This window comes from Triticum aestivum, chromosome 7B (assembly GCF_018294505.1).
Source record: "Triticum aestivum cultivar Chinese Spring chromosome 7B, IWGSC CS RefSeq v2.1, whole genome shotgun sequence".
Lineage (NCBI taxonomy): Eukaryota > Viridiplantae > Streptophyta > Magnoliopsida > Poales > Poaceae > Triticum > Triticum aestivum.
The window spans coordinates 590,102,536-590,128,742 of NC_057813.1; the positions used below are offsets into that span (position 1 = coordinate 590,102,536).

The window sequence follows — 26,207 nt, forward strand, 5'->3', positions numbered from 1 at the left end:
TTTTGAATACGAATTCACTGGTATAACTTTTGCTCCCGCCGCAATTGGTCTCGTCGGTTAAATTAAGTTGAAGCACGGAAACCGATGACGCACTATTTCGGAATGGAGGGAGTATTTTTTTTTTCATAGCAAGTTTGCGCGTTCTACATGGTCAGGTAGGATATAATTTGTATCCGTCCACAGGTGTTGTCAATATTTTTGGTCATTGGTTGGACGGTATTTCAGATAAGTTCAAAACACTAATAAAAATGGGAGTGTATGTCTTGTTATGGTCGATTTGACTACGTAGAAGTGATTTGATTTTATGAATATTTTTTGTCCTTTGCTGATTATTCTACGCTGTACGCACTCGCTTCATATGTGGTCTACCTTACATCAAACAGAGTTTCAACCGCTACTCAATGCGGCGTGTATGCGGTTGAAGAGACATGTTGCTCATATAATTTGTATGCACATAATGCTACATTTTAAGTCAATAAAAACACCATTTATCACTACTAGAGATATGAGTTTTAGCCATCAAGGTGATCGGTTGCTAAAAGTACAAAATTGGTCGCTGGTGGTCTACTGGTACCAACACTACTTGGTCGCTTCGCGGTGGCTATAGTCTAGTCGCTATAGATATTGAGCGACCAACATTGAGAACCCTGGTCACTAAATGTCATACCAATAGCTACCAACCAAATCTTGACTAATGGCATCTAGCGACCAAGGGAGACTTGGTGACTAATGATATCTAGAGACCATGGACAACTTGGTTGCTAAAAATGTACAGCCACCATGTACATGGTAGTGGCTAGAGATATCAAGTGACCAGCCAAGGCTTGGTGACCAAAAGAATGTAGAGACCAGCTACATGTTGGAGACTAGACATCTTTTGTAACCAAAAGATTGTAAACCTTGGTAACTACAGGCATGAGAAAGCAACTATATCATAGGTACAATATATTGTCACACGCTGACATTAACAGTATGCAAGAAATCTCAGAATTTTAGACATTTGACAATAAGAAGTTCATAATCAACATTTGTACACTTAAGATCCAAACATTACATGCTAATCTGAATTTTGTTTCGCAAGTAGGAAATACCACTCTAGCATTTGCAAAGTACAGTACCATCTTTAGTACTGATCTGAACATATGATCCAATCAGTAAACCCCAATATGATCCAAACATTACATTTAGCATTTGTACACTGAATTTTCTTTAGATCCAACATAGTCTACTAGATGTGCAAGAAATGCAGAGGCAATAGTTTTCTCTTCTCGGTCTTTAGCTCGAGTATTGCTTTCCGCTGCTCCTCCAAGGTCATCTCCTATATAATGGTGGCCAGAGCACATGTTATCTCATTAACAACATCAGACATGAGAAACACCAGAAAGACTGCAAGCATGCCAACAAACTAAGCTGGAGAAACCAAATTGCCAGTCACTTGATCAGCTTTGCCATAGCTCAGAAGCTCAACAACATCGACAGGAAGAAAAACTACACACATACACAGGAAAGTGCGCCACCTACCTACTTTTAATTTCTACTATCAGTCTCAGTTATGAAAGCTCATTTGTGGATGATAACAGGCATAGAAATATGTAGCTATTTTCTTCAGGTTACAACGCCACCATTTCTGCAGCCAAAGTTTCATCTAGTGGCACAACCCTAAAAATATCAGCCAAATCGTCAGAGATGGCACCACTGAAGATCATTCGTTAGATATTTTCTGTTATCTACTCGTATTTGTTTCACTTTCCTACTGGACTCAAGTCTTAATCCAGTCAATCTAAAGGTTAACACATACACTGATCATTTGGGTGGAATCTGTTTGTTTCTACCCGCAAAAAGAAAGTATCCATTTTAACGCTAGACATAATGGCGTGGTGTCTCTAAACCACAATACCATCATGTCAGCAGCCAAAGTTTCACCACAAAAATCTACAATCAGCCACGACCGAGAACACAAGAAATCTATAAAGGATCCTCGAAAATCATCAACTTGCCGTTAGCTACTGGTTTTCCACCAAATCTATAATTGCTTTGTGTATGTCAGTAGAAAAATGAAAAGGATGGTAGACAAAGGCAACTAACCAACATAAAATGAAGGTAGCACTGATCATGAATACCTAGACCCTCCATCCGACACCAGAGAGCCTGTGATTCACAAATTTGGACCATCAAGATTAAGATCATGAAGAAATTTTCCAAATCACATAGTATTTTGATTGTTTGAAGCAGAGGCAAACTGATCATACCATTTCCATCAGAAGAAGTTGGAGTAGGTCTATATCCTGGCCTCAAATGACTGTTGAAAATGTATACATGTATTACTAGCTATACATTGGAATTTGTAAGTCCATATATTCATGATGAGTATCTTCATTTTCCGTTACAGAATTATTAGCAAGAACTATCGTGATTAGAAGATCTTGATACCAAGTACACTGTTATATCTAAGCAAGCTGCAGGTGTAGGAGGCATCATCTAAAGTACCAGAGCATGGGAAAAATAACATTACCTTGCAAATGATCTTGGAAAACTTGACATCCTTTGTACAGTGTTAGACATCAGCGAACCTGTGTCAGAAATTGGAATGCTTTAACAAAAGCAATATGCTACATATATTTTCAGTGAATAAAAATGACAAAAATAGTTGAGATTGATGTGTTACTACCTATTCCGTCAGATGGCATTGGCCGCTCAGTTGTGAAACCTAGCCTTGTTGCAGTAGTGCCGTCCATAGGAGGTGAAATGCCAACCAAGTTAGACACGACATTTTGTAGCCAATCGATCTTCTTCTGTTGAGCTTCAAGTTGAGATTGTTGAGCCTCAATTTGAGTTTGTTGTGTAGCAACAATCTCCTTTGTAGAGGCCAATTCTTCCACTACATGCTGAGTTGAGCTTGATGCGCTTGAGTAAGCCCTTCTATTTGGTTTTGGTCCATGACCCCGACCTCTGATGTAACCATATGCCTTACCAAGCACATGCTCGCAAATCTGTTGCTCTGTTAAAGGTACTTCACCCTCCTCTATGGGTTCCTTTTGCTTCTGCAACATTTCTTCCTGCATTAATAATACAAGAAATGAAAGGCATTTACATTCTTAATTTCAGCAACATAATGATGTATTTAAAAGTACCCAAATTCACTATTAGTATAATGCAACACTAACAACTTTGAACCTATAATACCTAAATCAGAGCACCTTGATCATGTTCCTTCTCTGCCAGGCAATTGAAATCATATATTCCCGGTCCGGCCATCAAGCCCAACAGCCTGTGGAGGAGAATCGGGCACCGGTTTTGGATGGGCAACATGTTTTTAGATGAGTTACCTCTTGGGTTGCACGATAAGTGCCTCTTTTTCTCTCTGGTGATTTACAATCCATCCCAGTATTATCATAATACCAGTAGATTCTATTGTTGTAATATGCTGTCACCTATCTGGCATCCTGATCTCTTTCTTTCTGACACAAAATATTGCAGTCCAGGGGATGTGAAAGATGTTATATCTATTTATTTTTTACGGGAAGATGTTATATCTGTTGGCGCAGCTTCGATCTTGACGACGCAGCACGCCCGGGAACAACGAGGATGAAGCGGCCGAAATACGTCCGGAAGCTAATTTGTTTAGAAGCAAAACACACGACGGCCTACAGCTAAACTAGCTCGAAATTTGCGACATGCACACACGCCAGATTGATCTTTTTTTCCCCTCCGCCATGGCTTCCCTGTAGCTTTTCTCCTTTATATAGCTGATTACAAAGACTCCACGACTCATACGCACTGGTACTTCTAGGACCAAACGGCCTAAAACTCAAACACGTATATGAATGAAACTCTAAACTGACGTACATATGTTTGGAGTATCTAACAATATATATCTACTCAAGGATTAAACAGGTAAGTATTTCTACCCTACTATTGCTCATTTAATTGTTTTCATGTTCGTAGAATTAGGAAACAGTTCCATTAATTTTTTCAGTATGCTGTTTGCAGAAAATTATGCAAAGAAAGGCATAGCTCAGCTGACAGAAATATTTACACCTGGAACTTCTTTATGGTTTGAGTTGAATGACCTTTTTGAATTTCTTTATGGTTTTAGTTTTAGAAAATGTGACCAGCATAAGTTAAACAGAAATACTAAGTATTTTACTTTGCTGAGTCAGGGAGATTTCATGCACATCTCCCTAATAATAGTGCATCATCTACTACAGGTCATGAGAAAACAGGGCACTTCAAAGTTTGTACCTATGTCATGCACATGGTGAAACAGTTTCAAGCACGGTTAAAGCTCTAGCTATTATTTTTCTCTGTTTTAGTGGTCATTTCTCCCATTTCTTGCTCTCTAGTTCTCATTTGTATCTAAGTATTCTCATTGCTTAATCTCTCTCAACAGGAATTAATTTGTTACATGGTACTTACATGTTTATTCCTGGCATCTTCTGATGCCCATCCCTTCTTATCACTAGAGTAACACTCCTTGTATAGTCTGATATCGCCACAATTCTGATAATACAAGATTCAAAGTCAGAAGACATGAATATAAGATAGCTACAAGTTTCGATATTCTGCTTTCACCACAATTGTGACACAAGATAAAGATAAGTAATAGTGACTTACTAATTCATGTTGAACCGCTACAAATGACTTTGTTCCCTTCTTGTGAACATAAGGTAGGTTTGAGCGGTTAGCCTTCCCAATTGTGGACCGTTTCTGCATATGGTAGTATTCTGTAAACAAATAAGGCATGGTTGAGTGATAAAGATAGATGCAAAACTGTTGACATCCATTCAAAGACTACCATACCTTAAATTCTTCTGTTTCAAAATGATCACAGAGACAAATCCAGTCTCCAACTCTATTATCAATAAGGGGAGGATATGGATTGCTTCTAGCATCATCACCAGATTTTACATAATGTTCATAACACTTGTGACGGAAACTTTTGTAGCTTGAAGAGAATAGCAGATCCACACAGCCTTTGATATGATCTTGGGTGAAATCAAGATTGAACTTAAGCTACGAAGAAAGAACTCAAAGTTAAAACTACACATATTCTAAGTTCGAAAGTTTGATAATCTTACATACCTTTAGAAGTTCATACAACGGCTCCTTATCATCCTCAGTAAGACTATGCTACCCGGCACGTTGGATAGGTGCATGGTACCGTGTAAGAAGTCCAATCTCTCTGGAAAGTAGTTCATTATTTTCTCCAATAGGTCTTCTCTCTTCGGAGATGGTCAAGTTTAGTGGATGACCTGCCCTTTTGATCAAACGCTCCAAGCCCTTTCCCTTATTTATCCCACGCACCTTCCTGGATTTTGATGTTGAGGTACTCCCAGAATGTTGACCTTGAGATTGTGGGGCATTCCTTGGTGGGCGAACTGTTCGTCCAGGTCCCATCTGCCATAGAATTAAAAGAATGGAACAATACCCAGATTGTTTATATTAGAAAGATAGGGAAATCAGATTTGCTACGTCAACAGAAACAAACCACGAGTTACATAGTAATTAGATATGTTGTGGCAACATAAATAAATCATAAGTATCAATAGTAATCCGAAATAACCTGAAACAGGATACATATAGTCTGATATACACTAAAACATGACACCATTATTCTAATATAACCTGAAACGGGACACATGTAGTCTAACATAACCTGAAATAGGAGACATGTAACCCGATACAACACATATTATTCTACTACTCTGGTTCCTCTTCAAAATTATCCTGAGAGACATGGCTCTCCTTCAAAGATGCCAACTCTTTTGGATCAGTAACAATTTCTGGTGCAACATCATGTCGACACGAGACATTGCCTTCAAAAGTTTCATCGATGGAAACATTGGTAGCTTCCTCCTCTTGAAATGCAATATCTTCGCTAGCATCATCTTCATTGACTTGATTCCAAACCTCTGGATCGAAAAGATGGCGATGCGGAGCCTTCTGCACAACTAGCCAATCTCCCTTCAATTTTGTATCACGTACATAGAAGACTTGGCTCACTTGACTAGCTAGTACAAAGGAGTCATCTTGGTACCACTTGCTTCCTATATTAACACTAACAAAGTCGTCATCGATCCTCACAGGCTTGTTACTCTCTAAATCATACCATTCACACTCAAATAAAGCAACATGTCGATCATTGGGGTAATTCAGGACATATATATTTTTAAGAATACCATAATATGTGATATTTTGCCCCTTATGTTGGCCCTCTGTGCACACACCACTATTCTGACTTTTACGACCATCTTCACGCTCCTTTGTCAAGAATCTAACACCACCAACAATGCATCCTAAGAATTTGTGTACTCTCTTATGCGGTCCAATTGCCAACGCATACAAACAGTCAGACACTAGGGATGCTCCTTGGTTGCGCAGATTGATCACCTAAATTCCACAAGTAATGCAAGTTAACTCATGGAAGCCATTGCCTGGATTGGTGTAGCATGATTGGCGAAGCCATTGCAAGTTAACTCAAGTAATAGCATGAACTTACTCTTTGGCGCAGCCATGAACCAAACTGTTCATGTTGCCTATTTTCAATATTATCCGCACCTTCAGCCAGTAGGGCATCCTCATGCTCACTAGAAAGAAATGTCGAGGGATGAGTTTCTAACTAGTTGAGGATGTATAATTATAACTTAAAGTTTATAACATGTATACTTACTATAGGTATTCTTGTAGTTCCTCACAATTATTTAGCACATACCAAGACAGAGAATCATACTGATCTTGTGTTAACATAAGGTCATCCCTATGGCCAAAAGCACGGAAACTAGTTGAGAATACCGAGAAACGATCAAGTGGTTGTCTCTCCCCATCAAAATTCCGCTCTTGTCTATTGAACCTTGTCTCAATTCCATGTAGATACATGGAGCAGCATGTTGAGCACTCCTTCATAACATAAGCTTCAGCAATTGAACCCTCTGGGTGTGCCCTATTGCTCACCATGCCTTTCAAAGTACCAAGGAACCTGCAGCCCAAATTTTCTTACTACAACACATTTCTACACACTAATAGAACTGTAGAAGGGTGGAAGGACTAATGTGATGAAGAACACACTACCTTTCAATGAAGAACATCCATCTGTATTGTACAGGACCTCCAAGCCTTGCTTGCTGTGGTAGATGCACTGCTAAGTGCACGCTAATATCAAAGAATGCAGGTGGGAGAATCATTTCTAGTTTGCACAATACAATTACTATTTGTTGTTCCAACTTATCCAAGATATCCAGCTTCAATGTCTTGGAGCATAATTGGCGGAAAAAACTACCAAGCTGCAGAAGTGCATCACAGATATCTTTGTGCAGAAATCCTCGCATTCCAATCGGGAGTATTCTCTGAAGAAGAATATGGTAGTCGTGTGTCTTCAGCCCAGTTATTTTCCCATCTTTACTTATACCTTTTGATATATTTGCAGCAAATCCATCTGGGAAGCAAATAGATTCTAGAAATTGCAGAAACTCAAGTTTCTCATCTCTGGTTAATGTGTACCATGCATGATGCTTTTCTATGCTACTTCCCGTATCATTCAAGTGTAGATCTGCTCTGATATTCATGTCTTCTAAGTCCTTGCGGGTCTTAAGTGTGTCCTTGGACTTGCCATCTATGTTTAATAAAGTCCCAAATAAGCTCTCACAAATGTTCTTTTCAATGTGCATGACATCAAGATTGTGTGGCAATTTCAGATCCTTCCAATATGGTAGCTCAAACAAGATGCTCATCTTTGTGAAATTTTTCCCTGGCATGTCCTTTGAAGATGCCTTCTTTTTCTTATTTCCAGGATGTTTTCCGTATTTGAAGCCCTGGAGATGATCTAACTTCTGCAGCAATTCAAAAATGCCTTTCCCAGATAGTTGTTTTGGTGGCCCATTGTAGAATACCCAAATACTGAAGCTAGTGCTGGAAGGTCGTGAATAGTCCATAGCAATACTGCACGCATATTGAAAGTACCTCCTTCAACAGCGTCGAAAGTAACAACTCCTGGATTAAATAATTGCTTTAGTTCTTCTACCAGTGGCCTCAAATACACATCAATGTCCCTTCCTGGTGACTTCTTCCCAGGGATCAATAATGTCATGAGCAGGAAGGGCTCTTTCATGCTTCTCCATGGAGGCAAGTTATACACAACTACAATGACAGGCCACACACTATATGAGCTACTCATAATTCCAAATGGATTGAAACCATCGGTGCCAACCCCGAGCCGCAAATGGCGAGGGTCTTCATCCAGCCAGGGATATTTCTTATCCATATGTTTCCAAGCATCGCCATCCGGAGGACCCCTCAACACATTTGGTTCGACAACTCTCTTATCCCTATGATAACGCAAATCTGAAGCTATTTCCTTGTTCATGAACAGCCGTTGTAATCTAGGGATTAAGGGAAAGTAGCGCAACACTTTCTGAGGTACTCGCTTCCCCTTGCCCTTTTGTGTCTTCCACCTCGATTCCTTGCAAACTGGGCACTCGTCCTTGTCCTCATGCTCCTTCCAGAATAGAACACAATCATTTTTGCAAGCATCAATACTTTCATAACCTAGCCCTAGATCTCTCAGCATCTTCTTTGCTTCGTAGTACGTGGCTGGAAGCGGGTTACCGGCTGGCAAAGCCTCCTTCTGAAGCTTGAGTAACATGTCAAAAGATTTGTTGCTCCAATGGTTAAGATCTTTGAGGTGTACCAGCTTTAAAACAAAGGATAGCACCGAGTGACCTTTGCAGCCCGGGTACAGCTCACGTTGTGCACTTCTGAGCAAGCCGTCAAATCTGGTTGATGACTCATTGGGCTCCGGAATGCTACCTCCAGCAGGATTATGGTTATCTTGCTCGTCAACCCCAACCGTGGCTCTATGGATATCTCCTAGCAGATCTTGGACCATATCAAATCCATCAAAATCATCAACATCTTCCTCATCTTCAAGTGACTCATCAACTTGGTCTTCATCATTGCTAACTTGTTCTCCATGGAATACCCATTTTGTGTACGAAGTTTGTATACCATACAATAACAAATGGGTTCGAACTTGACTAACACTCTGCTGACTTATATTCATACAAGTTTCACAAGGGCAACGCATCTTATCATTGCCGTTGTTATGTTGACAAGCAAAATCAATGAATGCATTCACCCCTGAAACGTAATCGCTTGAAAACCTATCAGGCAACCTCATCCAACTCTTATCCATACTCTATCTTTTCCTGCACAAGCACTCTACAAGTGAACCAAAATAGTACTAGAAATGTAAAATATAACAACATAACCACATTACCTACAATATACAAGGAACTGTATAATGTTGTACTAGAATATAATATCACAGCAGCAACAGTCCAAGGAACTGTATAATGTTGTACTAGAATTGTATACAAGGACAGTCTTCAAACATTCTACTACAACATTATACAAAGACAGCCTTCATAGAACAGTATATCCTTGGAAAACATTATACTACAAGTCCTAATGCTATAAACATTATATTCAAATCACAAAACCGAACTCTACATCATAGGCCAAGCCAGTTTTCAAATTACAAAGTAAATGCTACATGTATATTTTACTTCCACATTTCCACAAACACTTGAAGTGCATGATTTAGCCATCAAGTACTCCAAGGAAATTAATGGAGAGACACTGGGAAGGAGGCAAGGACAAAGGGGAGATCATTCTTACGGGTTGAAGCCTATGAGAGCGAGATCTCGCGAGCTTGGGCGTCTCCTTCAAAGCTGGTTGGGGAAGAAGGAACCCTAGGCGCCTGTTGCAGCAGCCTAGGTACGTTGACCACGCGGCGGGCGCCTGTCTGCTATCGCGGCCGCTCCTGCGTCCCCTCCCCCACGCAGCCGCGCTGCCACCATCGCCGCAAGGGACACGGCCGCCGCTGCCGCAAGGAACGCGCCCTCCGCCTTCCGCCGCCCCCTCCGCCGGAAGGAACGGGCCCTCCGCCTTCTGCCACCCCCTCCGCAAGGACCCGCCGTGGCCGTCGGCCGCCGCCAGGGACGATTTGATTTGGGGATTTGGGGCGAGTCGTCTTGCCGTCGGCCGCCGCCAGGAAAGAGCTCTGCCTCGCCTCTGTTTTCTTCGAGCGTGGGGATGGATGCCCTGGAGCGGAGCCGATTGGCTTTTTTTCAATTTCCTCCCTTGTTGCTATAAGTACTCACATGATTGAATAGTACCCATTCGTGACAGCTGACTATAGTAACCGAGTTTGTACTAAACTGGTTGCAATTAGTATATCTATAGGCACCAAAATGCTTGGTAACAATAAGTGTGGTCGCTAATACTACATTTTCTTGTAGTGTATAAAAGAAACATCAACTTCAATAACCGAAAGGCAGCAAAGAGCCAAAGACGACCGTCGTTATTCGGCGTTCATGGTGATTGTGGCCGAAATGGTGTTGGCGATCAATGAAACGTGTGACATGGAGAGAGAGAAAGAACACATTTCAAACCGCAGGGGGCATACCGGCACAGTGTCGGTCATATTACCACTCTAGACCTTGTATTTCTATCATTACAAAATCTGGTGTGTTTAATTTTCTGTAAAAAGAAAAATACAAAGACCCGCTCAACCGTGAACGACCTGGTGCCACGGGGACCGGAGAACGTACTCCACAAACTGCACTGTAACCTCGATAACCGGCCAAAGGACACCACACATCACATCGAAAATGCTTTCATGGCTTATGATTCGTGATACGCCAACATGGACATGTACGTCGCCCACTGGGTGTCTCTTCCCCAGGACATGCGCTCCGTTTTCTCTTCTTTCCGGCCACTCGCTCTCGCCCTCTTCCGAAACCTCGAGCACGGGCCGGCGGAGTCTGCCGTTCGATCCCCTGTACATACCAGCGCACGCACGCTACGTACAGGTGCTCCACACATCCGAGACCGCAGGTATGCTACTTTTACAATGCCGATCGTCACACGCGCACCGCCAGTTATTCGCCGACCAAGCCATGCCATGGACACGGGTGCTTGTCAGGTTCCATCGACTACGCGAGTGCATGCCAAGATTCCGTCGCTCCAATCGTCACAAGCTTTCGCCCGGCCCTACGATCGCGCGGCGGCTAGCAGATCTATCATCCTCCACTGACTACCGTCCACCGCCGTATCGGCGCAAAGTCGGCGTGCAAGAAGGAAAAAGTGGCACGCCGATATCCTTCACTTTGCTCCGTCGTGCGTTCGTGCGCATCCTAGTAAGTTCTGTAAGCTCGATCCTTGTATATACCACATCAGTAATAACATGCGGTTCATTCACGTCTGAATAATCTGAGGCGGGCGTCGATCTATCGAGATCAAGCAATCACAGGTGCCACAACATCAAGATTTGTTTACGAGGTTCACTGTTCATCGGCTATATCCCCAGGGCTCTTCCTCACAATATCACACATCCGCCACCCAGGCGTCGGTACATGCTCTTGACTCCATCTGCATGTATGTGCTATTATATTGGCATAGATTATATCATGTGTCTTTAGGACGAGCGCGACGAGACCAGCTCCCCAAGTCTGGATCAGGGTGTCGTCACTGCAAGGCAAAACGACCACCCGAGCCACCCTCCACTACACCTCTTGCCGCCCACACGACCAAGATTGGTAGCCGCCACCACCACCACCATGCAGCCCGCCCGAGAGCCACCCATGTGGACCGGCATCCACGTCCGAGAAACCCCCAACGATCTTCAACACAGCTTCCCAACCATGGTAGAAAGAGCAAAAGGCGCCTCCTCTCACTCCTAGCCCGACATCAATCCGCCGCCGCACCACCGGCCGCAACCCCCGAGATAGAGCCCCGAGAGCCTCCTCCGAGCCCGCCTGCGTGCCACCACGCCCTGACCTAGCGCCGCGTCACCGGCCGGGAACATCGGCCCGCGCCGAGCCCCCACGCGTGGAGAGGAGAGTCGGCCCTGCCGTCGCCAGCACCTACCGTGCTTTGCCCGGTGGCGCAGACCGGTAGCGGCGAGGGAGGGGAGAAGGAGGTGGGGGACGCGGTCCGACGGCTTGGGTTTTCAGACAAACGTACGTGCGAGGCGAGCTATGGCAGGTTGTTGCCTTTTCTTCTTTTCCTTGCTGATATGATGCCTTTCTTTCTTTCTGTGGTCACGATGACTCTAGTCCAAAGCAGAGCGGATCGCGAGCCCCACGATCTCGGACCGTATCCGATCCTACGTGACATCCTTGTCAGCAGCAAAGCGACAGACACACAGAATCGCGCGACATGGCACTTAAAATTCCCTAGAAAAAGAAAGAATGTTCTTCCTTTGTTCTTTGCCACACCCACACGCGCACGCATGGCCACACTCCTCCGTCAATTCACGCCTTTCTCTAGAACGCCCGGCCACTGTTTGTGCCCTGCCCCTTCCATCATCCGCGTATAAAAGGAGACAGTAGCAAAGCAGGAGCTCATCGACCATTCGCTCGCCAGCTCCGACCGAGTCCTGTCGAGATACGCACGCATTCTCATCATTTACAACTGTTTTCTGCATGGCTTCCTCGGCGTCTCTCCTCCTCCTCCTCGTCGCTGCTTCGCACGTGTGCTGCTGCCACGGGCAAGGCGGCGACAACGGCGCTGTGGCGGCGATCTACAGCCTGGGCGACTCCATCACGGACACGGGGAACCTGGCCAAGGAGGCGCCGCCCGGCGCCTTCGAGACCATCAAGCACCTCCCCTACGGCGTCACCTTCGGCCGGCCCACCGGCCGGTGCTCCGACGGACTTCTCATGATCGACTTCCTCGGTACGTACGTTCGTCCCAACTGGCAGTGCATGCATCCTCTGCTTCAGTACATGGCACTGAGTGTACCGCTCTCGTCTGCAAATGCAGCTCAGGACATGGGCCTCCCGTTCCTCAACCCTTACCTGGCCAAGAACATGAGCTTCGCCCATGGGGTGAACTTCGCCGTCGCTGGAGCCACCGCCATGGACCTCGCCGACCAGTTCAACGGGAGCTTCTCCATGCCCTTCACCTCCAACTCCCTCAAGCTGCAGCTCCGGTGGTTCAAGGACTCCATGAAGTCCACCTACGCCACTCATGCAGGCAATTCATCAATTTCCTTCCCTCTTATTACTCCTCAATGCACACTCTGTTTTCAACAGTCGGGCATACTAATTCTATATGTAAAATCTGTGTGTGCAGTGATACGCAAAAGGCTCCAATCATCTTTGGTTTTGGTCGGGGAGATCGGAGGAAACGACTACAACTTCGCCTTCTACGCAAACAAGTCTGTCAGTGAGGTGGAGAAAATGATCCCAGCTGTGGTTCAGACCATCATCAACGCCACCAAGGTACCATCAAAACATCTTCTATCACAAGTAGTACATCCAACGATTAACCTCAGGAACTAACTCTGTCGAGTCGTTGCCCCCTATCATCACAGGAAGTGCTGGACATGGGCGCGAGCAGAGTCATCGTCCCGGGCAACTTCCCCATCGGCTGCCTCCCTAGCTACCTCACCGCGATGGCAGCGCCGGAGCCCTCGGCCTACGACTCTACGGCCTGCCTCAAGGACCTCAACCTCTTCGCCGCCAAGCACAACACGCAGCTCCAGCAAGCCGTGGCCGGTCTCCAGGCGTCATACCCAGACGCGGCCATCGCCTACGCAGACTACTTCAACTCCTTCCTCAGCCTCCTCAAGGGCGCCCCGGCGCTCGGCTTCGACTCGAATAGCACGCACAAGGCGTGCTGCGGCGCCGGCGGCAGGTACAACTACGACTTGAGGCTGATGTGCGGCGTGGAGGGGACGGCGGTGTGCGCGGACCCGTCGGCGTACGTGAGCTGGGACGGCATCCACATGACCCAGGCGGCGTACAAGGCCATGTCCAGGCTCATCTACCACGGCCGGTACCTGCAGCCACAGATACTCAACTTCCCGGAGAAGAATGGGCAGACGTGATGAAACTGTTTTGATTCTCCCCTAGATGATGGAAACCTCGCCGCGACATTTTGAGCCTTTGATGAGTTCTTCCATGGCTATGCTATATATGCTATATATGTGCTCTGCACTATGTATCCAGACTAAACTACGAGGTAAAGTAAAAGTAAAGATGCAGTTTTAGCATGTTGAGCAGGGTACACGGTTACAAACAAAGTTAGTCTCTCAAGTAAAATGAGAGGATTTTACGTGTTGATTTGGTACACAGTTAGTACAAACCTACATTCCTCTAAAGAAGTTGCAAAGTTACAGCATAAGAGTGGCTTGCCCCTGGTATGTTGCCTCAGTTCATGTATCTAGCTAGTGCTATCACGCTTTCATCTGGACTCCAAAGCCTCCAGCGAGCTTTGATCCTTGAGAGTACAAGGGCAAATCTTACAGGGAAAAACCTACCAGCAAATAAATGTGCACAAATCCAAACGCTGAGAGCTAAGATTTAACAGCCTTGATTTGATATATGCTAAACAACTATCTACATTGAGAATACCAGTTGAGCTCAGAATTCTGGCGAATGATCTCCGGTTCAAAGTTCTTGGAAACGGGATAGCAGCAATGTTAAATCTGGGTCAGCTTCGTGCTTCTTCCAAGCTTCCTCAAACTGCTGTCCCTTGCATCTACAAGGGTACATCTTACCATGAGAAGACCGAATGACAGATCTCAGAGGAAGAAATGATGAAATGCGGCAAAGTACAAAAAATTCAAGTAGGAGTTCTGGCTGGATATGTAGTAGTAAATATTAAGATAACAGCAATTAGCTCCTGAATCCAAGCGGCAGAAACCAACAGAAGATAACCAGTTTCTCCCGGGACAGAAACTGACCTGGTTTGAGTGCACAATCTAAAGATCAGAATACTTTACACCCATCACCACTCCAGTATCATAATATAAGGTTAACATTAAATATTTTTACCCTGGCCAGAAGTATTGTTCAGCTAGTCCATTGATTGGACAGACCCAGTGCTAGAAACTCCCACACCAGGTGGGGTCTGGGTCTGGGGAATGATTATACGAGGCAAACCCTACCCCTGCACAGTGCAATGCAGAGAGAACACGTTGAACCCAGGACCTCTTGGCACAAGTGGAGAGTACTTGACCACTGCGCCAGGCCACATTGGTTGATTAGATAAATTATCTTCAGATGTAATAACTTGCTTGGATGAGATAATAAAAGGTTATCTTGAGCACCAATTCGTAAAAGTCATAAGCATGATACAGTGAAGAACAAGATAACTAATTTAACTGCCCACCAAGATAGTAGAATGGCAGCCAACTCATTCTGAACCAGTGTACTATTCTAATTTCTGAACCTAATTTACTCTGACAGATATCCAAAAGCCATTTAATAGGAATGTGATGCAAAAACTAAAATCACTAGTGAAGGATAAATTTACTTCTGGAGTAACACGAGTATTTCCACTATGTGATTTCGCATGATCTCACGGCTCTTTCTCGTGGCCGACTCCTTATACAAAAGAACAAGCTCATCCACCAGTCTAAATACAAAAAAAAAAGTGAGTTGCAAATTTCCAGATTCAGCAAGTGCCAAGTAGATAAAACAAAAGATGACAATGATCCTAAGAAGTAGTACTACCTAGTTACAGAGGGAGTATCATATTCCCTAGTACCTTGAAGTGTAGGGTGACTTCCTGATCCAGGTGAGCTTAATAAATGTATGAACTCGCTCTAACACCTGCAAATGATACATGGCTGAAATATTAAAGAAATGTGATTAATACATAGATAATCACATTGTCCATAATCAGGACAACCTTCTTACCAGAAGAACTGTTCTATCATCATCAGCATGCATCCATTGGGAAAATAGAGAGAACAGGAGACGAAAATGTGCCAATAGGAAGAGGCCCATGGCATCCAAAACTGGCCCGATAAGGGTAAGCCATGCAACACGACGTTCTTTGTTTAGTGGTTTTACGTTCCAGGTGTCCCAACATCTCAGAAAGTATGCGGTCGTACCTGGAACCAATGGAAAACTGAAGTTGAAGGAAAAGGACAAGATATGTAGTTGAGGTTTATAGTAGAGATGAACCAGATTGATGGTACCTATATAAAACTCATAATAGTAGACAGCTGAGTAACTTTAAGTCAGTGTCTTTGTCCTAGCTTTCCACTCTTCAGCCAATAACTGTTAATCTCAGATTCCCCCATGATTATGATGTACTTCAATATAAGTAGAACAAATTCCATCTAAGTTGCTTTTCTAAACAGTGACTATCAATGTTTTTAAGGCGGTAAGGCGACCTAACGTGAATACCCACTGCCCTGACGCCTAAGCACCTAAAGCGGGCATAACTGCAAGGCACTGCCAGGGCGCCTTGCTGCCTAAGCGTCAAAGGCGAGACACCTTAAAAACAATGGTGACTAGTGACAAACAAAAGGAGAAGATGATGTACCTGTTTGTTTGGGCTTTTACCTCTGCTTTTGCAGCTTTTCCACTTTGACCAAAAAGTCATAAAAGCTCCTAAATAGGTGCTTTTGAAGCTTTTGCGGCTTTTGATGAATCAATATAACAATATTTGGCTCCAAAAGCCATAAAAGCTCCAGAAGCACCTATTTAGGAGCTTTTATGGCTTTTTGACCAAAGTGGAAAAGCTGCAAAAGCAGAAGCAAAAGCCCAAACAAACAGGGCCAATTTATCTCATTAATTTAAAGGCAGCTTTTCAGTTTTCAGCCATTCCATTTGTAAATGTGGATTTCCCGGGTCGTCAAGAAAGTATCAGGACCCTCACTTGCATTTTGGTGCAAAAGGAAAAGGCTATACCACAGTTCTCAATATGTCAGATGAGTAGTACACTGTACATTTATAACATAAATATCTTATACAATACCCATACTCCAATGTAAAATCCAAGAGTTTACAACAGAAATAAAATGGAGAATTTACAAGTAGGAAAAGAGTGTACCAAGGGCTACGTGGATTACTTCTCTGAGTGCAAGTCAAGAGCAGCACTGATACCTCAACAACACGATACCATAACTCATCATCTGCAGGAATGTTATGGCAACAAGCATCAAGTATTGCATCTTCATACAAACTTAAGTCTGCTACTTTCACATTCTTTGCTATGTGCATGAAGCTAATCATTCCTTGTTGAGGAGTGGTCTTTTTGGCCAATACCGGCGGATCTCTGCTACCCCGCTGGCGCGGGCGAGTCGGGGGCCTGGTCGGAGGTAAGGGCGGCGGGGCGGCCGGCGCGCGCGTCCCCGTCGCCGGCCCCGGGCGCGCAGTCGTCCCGGGGGTGGAGTGGGAGCAGGTTCTGGGCTCTGGCCGAGGTAAGTGACAGCGAGGTTTCGGAGGCGGAGGAGGGTGAGGGTGACGCGCGGCGGGCTGCAGTGTCGTCGCCGTCGCTCGGCGAGTTTGTGGCTCGCGCTGAGGAGCTAGGGGGCTCGCTCAGATCCGGCCGGCGGCGCGCTTTTGCGCCCGGGGGTCGGGGTGCTCGTCGGCCAGGGGCGCCGAGGCGGGCTCGGTCGCGTCCTGGAGTGGCGACACCGCTGCCGCGGGTCGGCGGGGGGGCCGACTGCGCTGCGGTGCCAGGGGTGGCGCCACCTTCCCCGCGGCTGGGCGCGGTTTGTGCGCCGGAGCGGGTGGCTAGGCTAGGGGCTGCGGCGGCGGCTGGTCCGCGGGCGGCGGCGGCGGAGGATCCCACTGGCTGGCCTAGGGTTGGCGACGGCGGGCTGATTGGGCCGGCGGGGTTGGGCCTGGACGTGGGCCGTCCGGCCCAGGGGGGCCGAGCATGGCCCAGGCGGCCTCCACTATAGTGGGTGAGGCTAGTGTGGTCGTGGGCCTCTCTGAGCAGCCCAGGCCCGCTTCCCCTGGCCCGCTGGAGGTGCGCCCGGTATTTAGGTGGCTGTGGATCCGTCGGGGCGCTCCAGATTGCTCGTTAGGGTTTCCAGCCACCAAAGCCAAAGTGCGGCGCTTCGGCAGATCCGCTCGCTCTTTCTCCTTCCCTGCTCCTCCCCCTCCTCTCGTGGCCTCCTTTGCTGAGGTTGTCGCGATGGGTTCGAGGGCGGATCGGCGTGCGGACAAAGCTGGGGAGCTGGATCCGGAGGCGGAGAGGCGGAGGGAACGGGAGCTGCGAGCTCAGGCGAAGCAGCGCGCTGCGGAGCGGGCCGGGGAGGATGGCGGATGGGGACCGCCGCCTCCTTGGTGGCTCAAGGAGCAGGAGCGGAAAAAGGAGGAGGAGTACAAGAAAAGGGGCTTGGAGCTCAAGCGCAAGGAGTCGCTTCTTCCCCAAGGCGGCGACCGCGTCGGCGATCCCTACGCCAAGCCGAAGATGAAGAAACACAAGCCGGCGATGAAAGCTGCGGTGAAGCCGTCTTCCTCCAAGGGCACGGCGGCGGAGCCCATCCCTGTTGAGGAGGCGGAGGGGCCCGAGTGCTTCCGCTGCGGCCGCTCGGGGCACTACCAGAACGAGTGCTCCTTCAAGCAACTGTGCGTGCTCTGCAGCCAAGAGGGACACGCCTCGGCTCACTGCCCCATGCGCGCCAAGCCTCTGATGCTCCAGTCGATGGGCCATGCTTTCGCGGGCGGGGGCTTCTTCTGTCTGCAGTATCCGGAGGAGGCGGATGCGGCTTCCGCGTGCTCACTGGGGGCCAACGCCGCCCTGGTCTCGGCGGCGCCCGGCGTCCTATCCAAGGAGATCCTGGAGCTGGAGTTGCCCCATCTCTTCGAGGGTGCGTGGGACTGGATGGTGACCCCTTTCGACGCCGACTGCTTCTCGGTGGCTTTCCCCGATCCGGTCATGCTTCGGATGGCGACGCACAGCGGTAAACTTTTCCTCTCTATCAACAACATCACAGTGGATATCAGGGATGCGGCCCTCGCCGAGCCAAAAGCGCTGTCTATGCCAGAAGTTTGGGTGAAGCTGTGGGGCATTCCCCCGAAGCAGAGGCGGGTCGAGAGGCTGATGGCGGCCACTACGATGATTGGGAGGCCGCTGGTGGTGGACGAGGTGTCCCTGATCCGCGCGGGTCCGGTGCGCATGCTCTTCGCGTGCCGAGTGCCGGCCAAGCTGCGTGGCTCTGTTCAGATCTGGTTCAACGGCGCGGGGTACAACGTCAAGCTCGAGCCGGAGATCGACAGCCCACGTCCGGCAGCCCCTGCCCTGCCCCCACCTCCTCCACCTTCGCGCGGAGGGGGCCCGGGCGACCATGACAAGGACAACTCCAAGGGCAAGAACAAGGAGCACGAGCCGGACGCTAGTATGGAGGAGGACGATTCCATTGACACGGCGGCATGGGACAAGCTGGGGATCTCGGTGCCTGGTGCTGCTGCGCCAGCGGAGGGGTTGGCGGCGCCTGATGCTTCTGGGGGGAAGGGCTCTGCATCGATGGCGATCTCGGTGCCCAACCAGTACGGATCCAACCTGGGGTCGGTGTCCTCTCCTCCCCTGGTGGCGTCCCCCTGGCCCCGGTGGATGCTGGCGGGCGCTCTCCGACGGCTATCTCCCCCAGCCCCTCGCGTCTGATTCCGGGAGGGTCCCCGATCGCTGGTGGCCGCGCTTCCCCCCTCAGTGGCTCCTTCAAGATGATGAAGAAGTCGGCGGTGCGGAAGGTCAATGCGGAGGCGGTGCGGGCGATGGAGGCGCTCGGTGCTCCTCCCACCCCTCGCCAGTCCGTCATGGCGCTGGCGGCTCCCGCTGCCCCCGTCTCCGTCGACCCGCTGTTACAAGAGGCCTCCATGATGGCGCGGAGCTCCAAGGCCAAGCGTACCAAGACGGTGCCTGCGGTGCCGGTGCGCACGAGCTCTCGCTCCAAGGGGGCCAAGGGCAACATGCCGTCTCTACAGCGGGCCCAACTTCTCCAAGCACAGAAAAACATGGAGATCTCAGGTAATCCTCCCCCCGCTTTGCAGTTTTAGATGCTTTTTCGGATGATCACTTACTTGAGGTGTTAGAGGTGAGCGGGGTTGTTTCTTCTTGCGTGGGGGGGGGGGATCGCGAGTTGATCTCGCTGGTCAAGGCCAAGGAATTGGCTCAGGCCGAGATCGCGGCTGCTGCTGCAGCGCGAGCTGACCAGAGGACGGGGGACCCCGAGGGAGGGGTCGTCGCTGCCGTCTCGGTGCCCGAAGAGGGGGGACAAGCAACAGGGGTTGCCTCCTCTCCCTCGCCTTGCAGAGGCAAGGTGAGGCGTGTGGCGAAAGCGATCACCTCTAGGGGTGTTCGGTTGCGCAACCGGGTTATTTAGATGCGCGCCTTATTTTGGAATATTCGTGGCTTTGGCCACGCGGGGCGGCGTACCCAATTAAAAGAATATATGCGCAAAGAGGACGTGGACATTGTAGGCCTGCAGGAAACCATTAGATCCGATTTCCGCTTCCATGAGCTGCTTACTATTGATCCGCTGGAGCGTTTCGAATGGCACTTTTCTCCGGCCGTTGGGCACTCGGGGGGATGTTGCTGGGTTGTAGCCGCGCTTTGTACGAAATTATCTCGTGGGATGTGGGTAATTTCTTCATTGCTGCCCACTTTCGCATTCGTGCTTCTCTCCATGAGATGGTGGTTATCCAGGTCTACGGGCCTGCCGATCATTCCCGATCGGCGGAGTTCTTGGGAGAACTCCAACAGAAAGTCACCTCGGTGACCGCTGTGGCGCTTCCGGTTCTCGTGGGGGGAGATTTTAACCTGATTAGGTCGGGAGCTGACAAGAACAACAGTAACATTAATTGGCCGCGCGTGTCCATGTTCAACGCGGCAATTGCCGCCATGGCCATTAGGGAAGTGGCCAGGACAGGCGCGCGTTTCACGTGGACTAATAAGCAGTTGAACCCTGTCCGCTCGGTGCTCGATCGGGTGTTCATGTCGCCAGAGTGGGAGATGGGCTCTCCTCTGTGCACGCTGGTCGCGGAGACCCGCATCGGGTCTGACCACGTTTCGCTAGTCTACTCCTCTGGGAAGGATAGGCTACGGCGCAGCACGCGCTTTTTCTTCGAAACGGCCTGGTTTGAGGTACCAGGGTTCGAGTCGATGTTTAAAGAACGTTGGCTAGCGTGCGTCCAGCGGGTTGGACCCTAGCGTGGCCCGATGGAATTCTGGAATGCCGTCGGGGGACGGCTTCGAGCGTGGCTTAAGGGGTGGGGTGCTAACCAAGGGCGGTCTGACAAACTGCTTCGCGCCTCGATTATGGATGAGATTGCCACGATCGACGCCCAGGCGGATGCTCGCGCCTTCTCTGAGCAGGAATGGGCGCACAGATACGCCCTTGAGGGGCAGGTCGAAGCGTTACTTAGGGCAGAGGAAGATTACTGGCGGCGTCGCAGCAGCCTTAAGTGGACGCTTAAAGGTGATGCCAATACCAAGTATTTTCAGGCTTACGCTAATGGCCGTCGCCGTAAGTGTGCCATCCTCAGGTTACAATCGGAGCAGGGGCTCCTGTTGCGACAAGAGGACATCTCCCGCCACATTTATGATTTTTACATTAACCTGATGGGTTCGAGCGAGGCCCAAGGGGCGGGCCTTAGTGCGGAGGTCTGGGAGGACTCCCAACGTGTCCTGGGGACTGAAAATGACGAGCTGGGTCTCGCCTTCCTCCCTGAAGAAATCGACGCCGCCCTAATGGGGATGAAAGCGGACACCGCGCCGGGCCCGGACGGGTGGCCGGTTGCTATGTTCAAGCGGTTCTGGCCCATTCTCAGAGGCCCCATCTTCGAGATTTGCAACGGCTTTATGCGTGGGACGGTCGACATCGCTCGCCTTAATTTTGGTGTCCTCCCGCTCATTCCGAAGGTGCAGGGGGCCAACAACATTAGACAGTTCCGCCCTATAGCGCTCATAAATGTTCCTTTTAAGATTTGTGCCAAAGCTAGCGCGACGCGATTAGGCCCGATTGCCCAACATTCGATAAACCGCAACCAATCTGCGTTCATGCGCGGGCGCAACATCCTCGAGGGTCCTCTTGCTCTCCAGGAGATCGTGCACGAGCTAAAGCGTACAAAGGAACCGGCGGTTCTTCTGAAACTAGACTTCGAGAAGGCGTACGACCGGGTTAACTGGGAGTTTCTGCGCGAGGTCCTTTTGGGTCGAGGTTTCTCCGCGGTGTGGGTCCACCGGGTAATGCAATTGGTCTCGGGGGGCCAAACCGTTGTTTCTGTGAATGGAGAAATAGGGCATTTCTTCAGGAACAAATGCGGGCTTAGGCAGGGAGATCCCATGTCTCCGTTGCTCTTCAACTTCGTAGTTAACGCGCTGTCTGCGATGCTGACAAGAGCTACGGCGGCTGGCCATATCCAGGGTTTGGTTGGCCATCTCATTCCTGGGGGAGTGTCGCATCTGCAGTACGCGGACGACACACTGCTAATGTTCCGCCCGGACATGCACAGCATCGCTTCGGTCAAGGCGATCCTGATTAGTTTTGAACTTATGTCGGGCCTTAAGATCAACTTTCACAAATGTGAGCTGATCGCGATGGGGGTGGAGTCGGAGGAGGGAAGGCGTATAGCGGATCTGTTTAACTGCAAAGTAGGCAAGTTTCCGTTTACGTAACTCGGCCTGCCTATTGACACTAAAAGACCCACTATAGAGGATTGGGATCCTTTGTGTGGGAAGGTTCGTGGGAGGGTGTGCCCCTAGAGAGGGAAATTCCTTTCCAAGGCTGCTAGGCTAATTCTCACGAATTCCAGCCTCTCCTCCTTGCCTATGTTTGCCATGGGCCTTTTCTTGCTCGCGGAAGGGGTTCATGCGAAGTTTGATACACCCCGCGCTAAGTTCTTTTGGGAAGGAACCGGCCCAAATCGTAAATACCATATGGTGAAATGGGCGTGGGTGTGTCGACCCAAGGCCTTGGGAGGCCTTGGGATCACCAATTCCAGACTCATTAACATAGCCTTGATGTGTAAATGGATCTGGAAACTTGCCCAGGGGGCTACGAGCTTGTGGGTCGATCTCCTCAAGGCCAAGTACTTTCCTGAGGGAAATTTTTCGAAGGGAGGGCGAGGGGATCCCCCTTCTGGAACGACCTGCAGGCGATCAAACCGGCATTTGCCATGGAGGCAAAGTTTGCCATCGGGAATGGACGTTCTGCCCGTTTCTGGACGGACCATTGGGTCGGGGCCCGACCCCTTTGGGCAGAATTTCGGGAGCTTTTCGACATTGCTGTCGAGCCAGAGATCACGGTGGCGGCGGCACTCGGGCCGTCACCGCCGGCGATTCACTTCAAACGTGAGTTGACGGGGCTAGAGCAGGCTAGCCTTGCGGGTATGATGCATCTCATCGGGCCGACCACCCTGTCAGGGGAACCGGACGCGGTTAGTTGGGCGCTTACCAACTCCAGGAAATTCTCGGTCAATTCCTTGTACCGCAAGTTGTGTCGAGGGTCGGCGCAACACGCGAGCACCGGCCTGTGGAAAGCGCGGCTGCCCCTAAAAATCAAGCTTTTCATATGGCAATTATTCCGCGATAAGCTGCCCACCTCCATTAATGTGGCCAAACGTAACGGCCCGGCCACGGGCCCTTGTGCGCTGTGTGGGGCTCCCGAGGATGCCACGCATGTGTTCTTCACATGCTCTCTGGCTCGTTTTGCATGGAGCGCGGTCAGGGAGGCGGCGGGTGTCCAATGGGACCCTAGATCGGCTGCGGAGCTGTCCCAACTCCTTGGCTCGATCCACGGTCGCCCAGAAAGAGTTATGTGGAGTTGTGTTGGGGCTCTCCTCTGGGCGTTGTGGCTAATTAGGAACAAATTCACCATTGAAGGAACCTTCCCTTCGCATCCGGCTAACATCATTTTCAAATGCAATCTTCTCTTGCAGCAGTGGAGTCCGTTGGGGAAGCGCAGTGATGCTGAGATGCTACAGACCGCCCAACTTCGTCTGATGCAAGTTTATGTGCTGGCTAGGGAGCCTTGACCATGGCGCGCATGCATGGTCCCTTTTGTCGCTTGACGAGCCTGCGTGCTCTGTACGGGCGCTGCCCTGTATTGCGGTAGTAGTTTGTTAAGTCGGGCCTGAACTTTGTTATGTCGATCTGCTGTGCTGGCCGGGATGGCCTGTGTCCTTGTAGTATCGTTGGTTGTGGTGTTGTTACTCTGCCGTTTGTGGCTTTATTAATTTAAAGCCGGACGCATCTGGCGTCTTCGTTCTAAAAAAAAAAAATCATTCCTTGTTCCTGTCAATCATATGGATATTTCTCACTCAATATGCCCACCAACAGCAATTTAGAGGAAATTGAAATAAGCACTACTTAGCGAGCTGAATGCAGTTAAAGAAAAAGTTGCACTGCTATTCAGCACATACTAACGTTATCCTCAATAGAGAAACCAAAAAAGAACATCATAATACCTTGACATCTGGCGACCAATGATCCAATGCCGTCAAAGCACATGGAATGACTAACCAGCACAAATCCCCGAGCTTCGGGTAATTAACCTGAAACACTCAGAGAAGCAACTACGGTAAACACCTTTAATGCTGAAATGGCTCAACACATTTTCATAGGGACTTGCTGCAACACATTTTCTGTTTCTCACAGTAATTTGAACATCTTGATTCAAGCAGGTGTCAAGTTTTCCTAAATAAACTACTCCTTACAATCCAGCTATGGTCCTAGAATTTACTGATTGCAAAGAGAATGAAGCTTGTGTAACTATCATGGAGCACGAACCTGAGACAACAGCCACCGGAACTGGTGCGCGGCGACAAAGGCGTGCTCCTTGGGCGGCTTCACGGCGCCAATCATCATCATATCATCATTGGCGTCCACGCCCGTGTCCTTCAGCACGGCCTTCAGCGGCGGCAACGCCTCCGGCATCATGGCGACCAACATCTCCGGGACACCACCCCACCCGCCCATCGCCGCCATCTCCTCCATGGCGGCGGCGGCCGCCCTGGAGAGCCCCTCCGGGACCCAGTGCAGCGCGGGGGCCTCAGCGGAGGCAGCGCGGGCGGCGGCGCAGAAGAGGAGCAGGTCCACGGCCTCCTTGCCGGCCCCGCCCGTCGGGGGTTCAGAGGGGGACGGGAGGAGTGAGGCGAGGAGGGATTTCACGGAGGTGTCGGAGCCCTCGGGGGGCGCGTAGGGCGCCGCGGAGAGCAGGGAGCGGAGCGGGGCGGCGACTCGGAGGAGGTCCTCGCGGCGGAGGGCCGCCGAGGGGGCGACTGTGGCTGGCGGCGGCATGGCTTCTTGCCAGAGCGGTCGAGCGCCGTCCCACTGCAAAAGGTCACTTTGGCCCCGGCCCGTCCATTGAGGGTTGAAGGAGTTAAGAGGATGTCTAACGGAGCCCTCAAATTGGTCAAACTCTCAAGATAACTTTTTTTTTTAGGTTGAGGTCGAAACTTGACGCGGAACAGAACCCTCAAATCCTTTAACCCTCAAAAAAATTTGAAGGTTGCACCCTCATTTTCCCACTGGACCTGCACTAGTGCAGATAGAGAGGCAAAACTGAAGGTGTCTGCATTTCGATCAACGCACGCACGCGGGAGGGAATTTCCCCCCAACTGCCTTCCCTCCACCTCCACCCAACCGGGAGCCGCCGGCGCCGGCACGCTCGATTCGGCCGCCACCGTCGTCCCCCGCCGCCCCGCCTCCCCGCCGCGTCGCCGCCGTCCCCCGCCGCCCCACCGCGCCTCGATTTGGCCGCTGCCCCACCTCCCGCCTCCCGCCGCCCCGCCGCCCGAGCTCGACTCCGCCTCCGCCCGAGCCCGACTCGGCAAGTCTTTTTCCCTTCTATTTTTGTTGTTTCTTTTCCGTTGTTTAATTGCTTGTTTAATTTGTTGATAATAGATGGAGATGGACATGGATTCGATGTCGAATTTTTCTGATTGGTCGTCTTCGGACGATTCGGACATCGAGGGCTGCTACAAGACGATGACACAAAGATGGTGGTCGCCATTCTCGCCGTGAAAGATCTTGAGGACCGCAAGAAGATGATGGATCAGAGGAAGGGGTCGCAGATAGGGCGCCTTTGCATCGAGAGGAACCGCGCACTCGGCCACGAGTAACTCATGCAAGACTATTTTGCGGAGGTACCGACATACCCACCTCGCCTCTTCCGTAGAAGGTACCGCATGCGCTGTACTTTGTTTGAGAGAATCGTCAAAGATTGCGAGGCCAACTCGCATTATTTCACGCACCGTAGAAATGCTGCCGGCGCCATGGGATTTAGTGCATACCAGAAGATATCGGCTGCAATGCGGGTGCTCGCCTATGGCATACCCGCGGACTACTGTGACGAGTATCTTCGCATCGGCCAAGATACTACCACCGAGTCTGTGCGTGGGTTTGCCAAGATGGTCATCCGATTGTATGGTGATTGGTATCTTTGGGCTCCCAAT

The 26,207-nt window shown here is 49.4% G+C and overlaps 3 protein-coding genes across 14 annotated transcripts; 1 reads left to right on the plus strand and 2 right to left on the minus strand.

Annotated features, from left to right (window-relative positions):
• Positions 1 to 973: 973 nt before the first annotated feature.
• Positions 974 to 10,106, minus strand: LOC123158211 (uncharacterized). Its single transcript, XM_044576292.1, has 15 exons — positions 9,673 to 10,106; positions 7,895 to 9,200; positions 7,069 to 7,826; positions 6,793 to 6,976; positions 6,500 to 6,619; positions 5,705 to 6,390; positions 5,331 to 5,397; positions 4,801 to 5,013; positions 4,615 to 4,707; positions 4,417 to 4,500; positions 2,669 to 3,056; positions 2,513 to 2,570; positions 2,250 to 2,299; positions 2,086 to 2,148; positions 974 to 1,318 (listed from the first exon to the last, which is right to left on the minus strand). The coding sequence occupies exons 2-14, from the start codon at positions 9,185 to 9,187 to the stop codon at positions 2,111 to 2,113; spliced, it is 4,032 nt and encodes a 1,343-aa protein (XP_044432227.1). The 5' UTR covers positions 9,188 to 9,200; positions 9,673 to 10,106; the 3' UTR covers positions 974 to 1,318; positions 2,086 to 2,110.
• A 2,315-nt stretch (positions 10,107 to 12,421) lies between these two features.
• LOC123159151 (acetylajmalan esterase) lies at positions 12,422 to 14,175 on the plus strand. Of its 2 annotated transcripts, XM_044576967.1 has the most exons (4): positions 12,422 to 12,735; positions 12,823 to 13,035; positions 13,135 to 13,283; positions 13,376 to 14,175. In XM_044576967.1, the coding sequence occupies exons 1-4, from the start codon at positions 12,483 to 12,485 to the stop codon at positions 13,889 to 13,891; spliced, it is 1,131 nt and encodes a 376-aa protein (XP_044432902.1). In that variant the 5' UTR covers positions 12,422 to 12,482; the 3' UTR covers positions 13,892 to 14,175. The 2 variants fall into 2 exon arrangements, with proteins under 2 accessions (XP_044432902.1, XP_044432901.1); XM_044576966.1 differs by having other exon boundaries at positions 12,823 to 13,283.
• LOC123159152 (uncharacterized protein At2g39910) lies at positions 14,096 to 25,142 on the minus strand. Of its 11 annotated transcripts, none has more exons than XM_044576971.1 (8): positions 24,541 to 25,142; positions 24,218 to 24,305; positions 16,852 to 17,041; positions 15,992 to 16,073; positions 15,708 to 15,904; positions 15,556 to 15,620; positions 15,322 to 15,423; positions 14,096 to 14,544 (listed from the first exon to the last, which is right to left on the minus strand). In XM_044576971.1, exons 1-4 carry the CDS (start codon positions 25,048 to 25,050, stop codon positions 16,034 to 16,036), a joined length of 828 nt encoding a protein of 275 aa, XP_044432906.1. In that variant the 5' UTR covers positions 25,051 to 25,142; the 3' UTR covers positions 14,096 to 14,544; positions 15,322 to 15,423; positions 15,556 to 15,620; positions 15,708 to 15,904; positions 15,992 to 16,033. The 11 variants fall into 11 exon arrangements, with proteins under 11 accessions (XP_044432906.1, XP_044432904.1, XP_044432905.1 ...); XM_044576974.1 differs by having other exon boundaries at positions 14,139 to 14,544; positions 16,852 to 16,933; positions 24,219 to 24,305; XM_044576969.1 differs by lacking the exon at positions 15,992 to 16,073 and having other exon boundaries at positions 15,522 to 15,620.
• Positions 25,143 to 26,207: the final 1,065 nt, after the last annotated feature.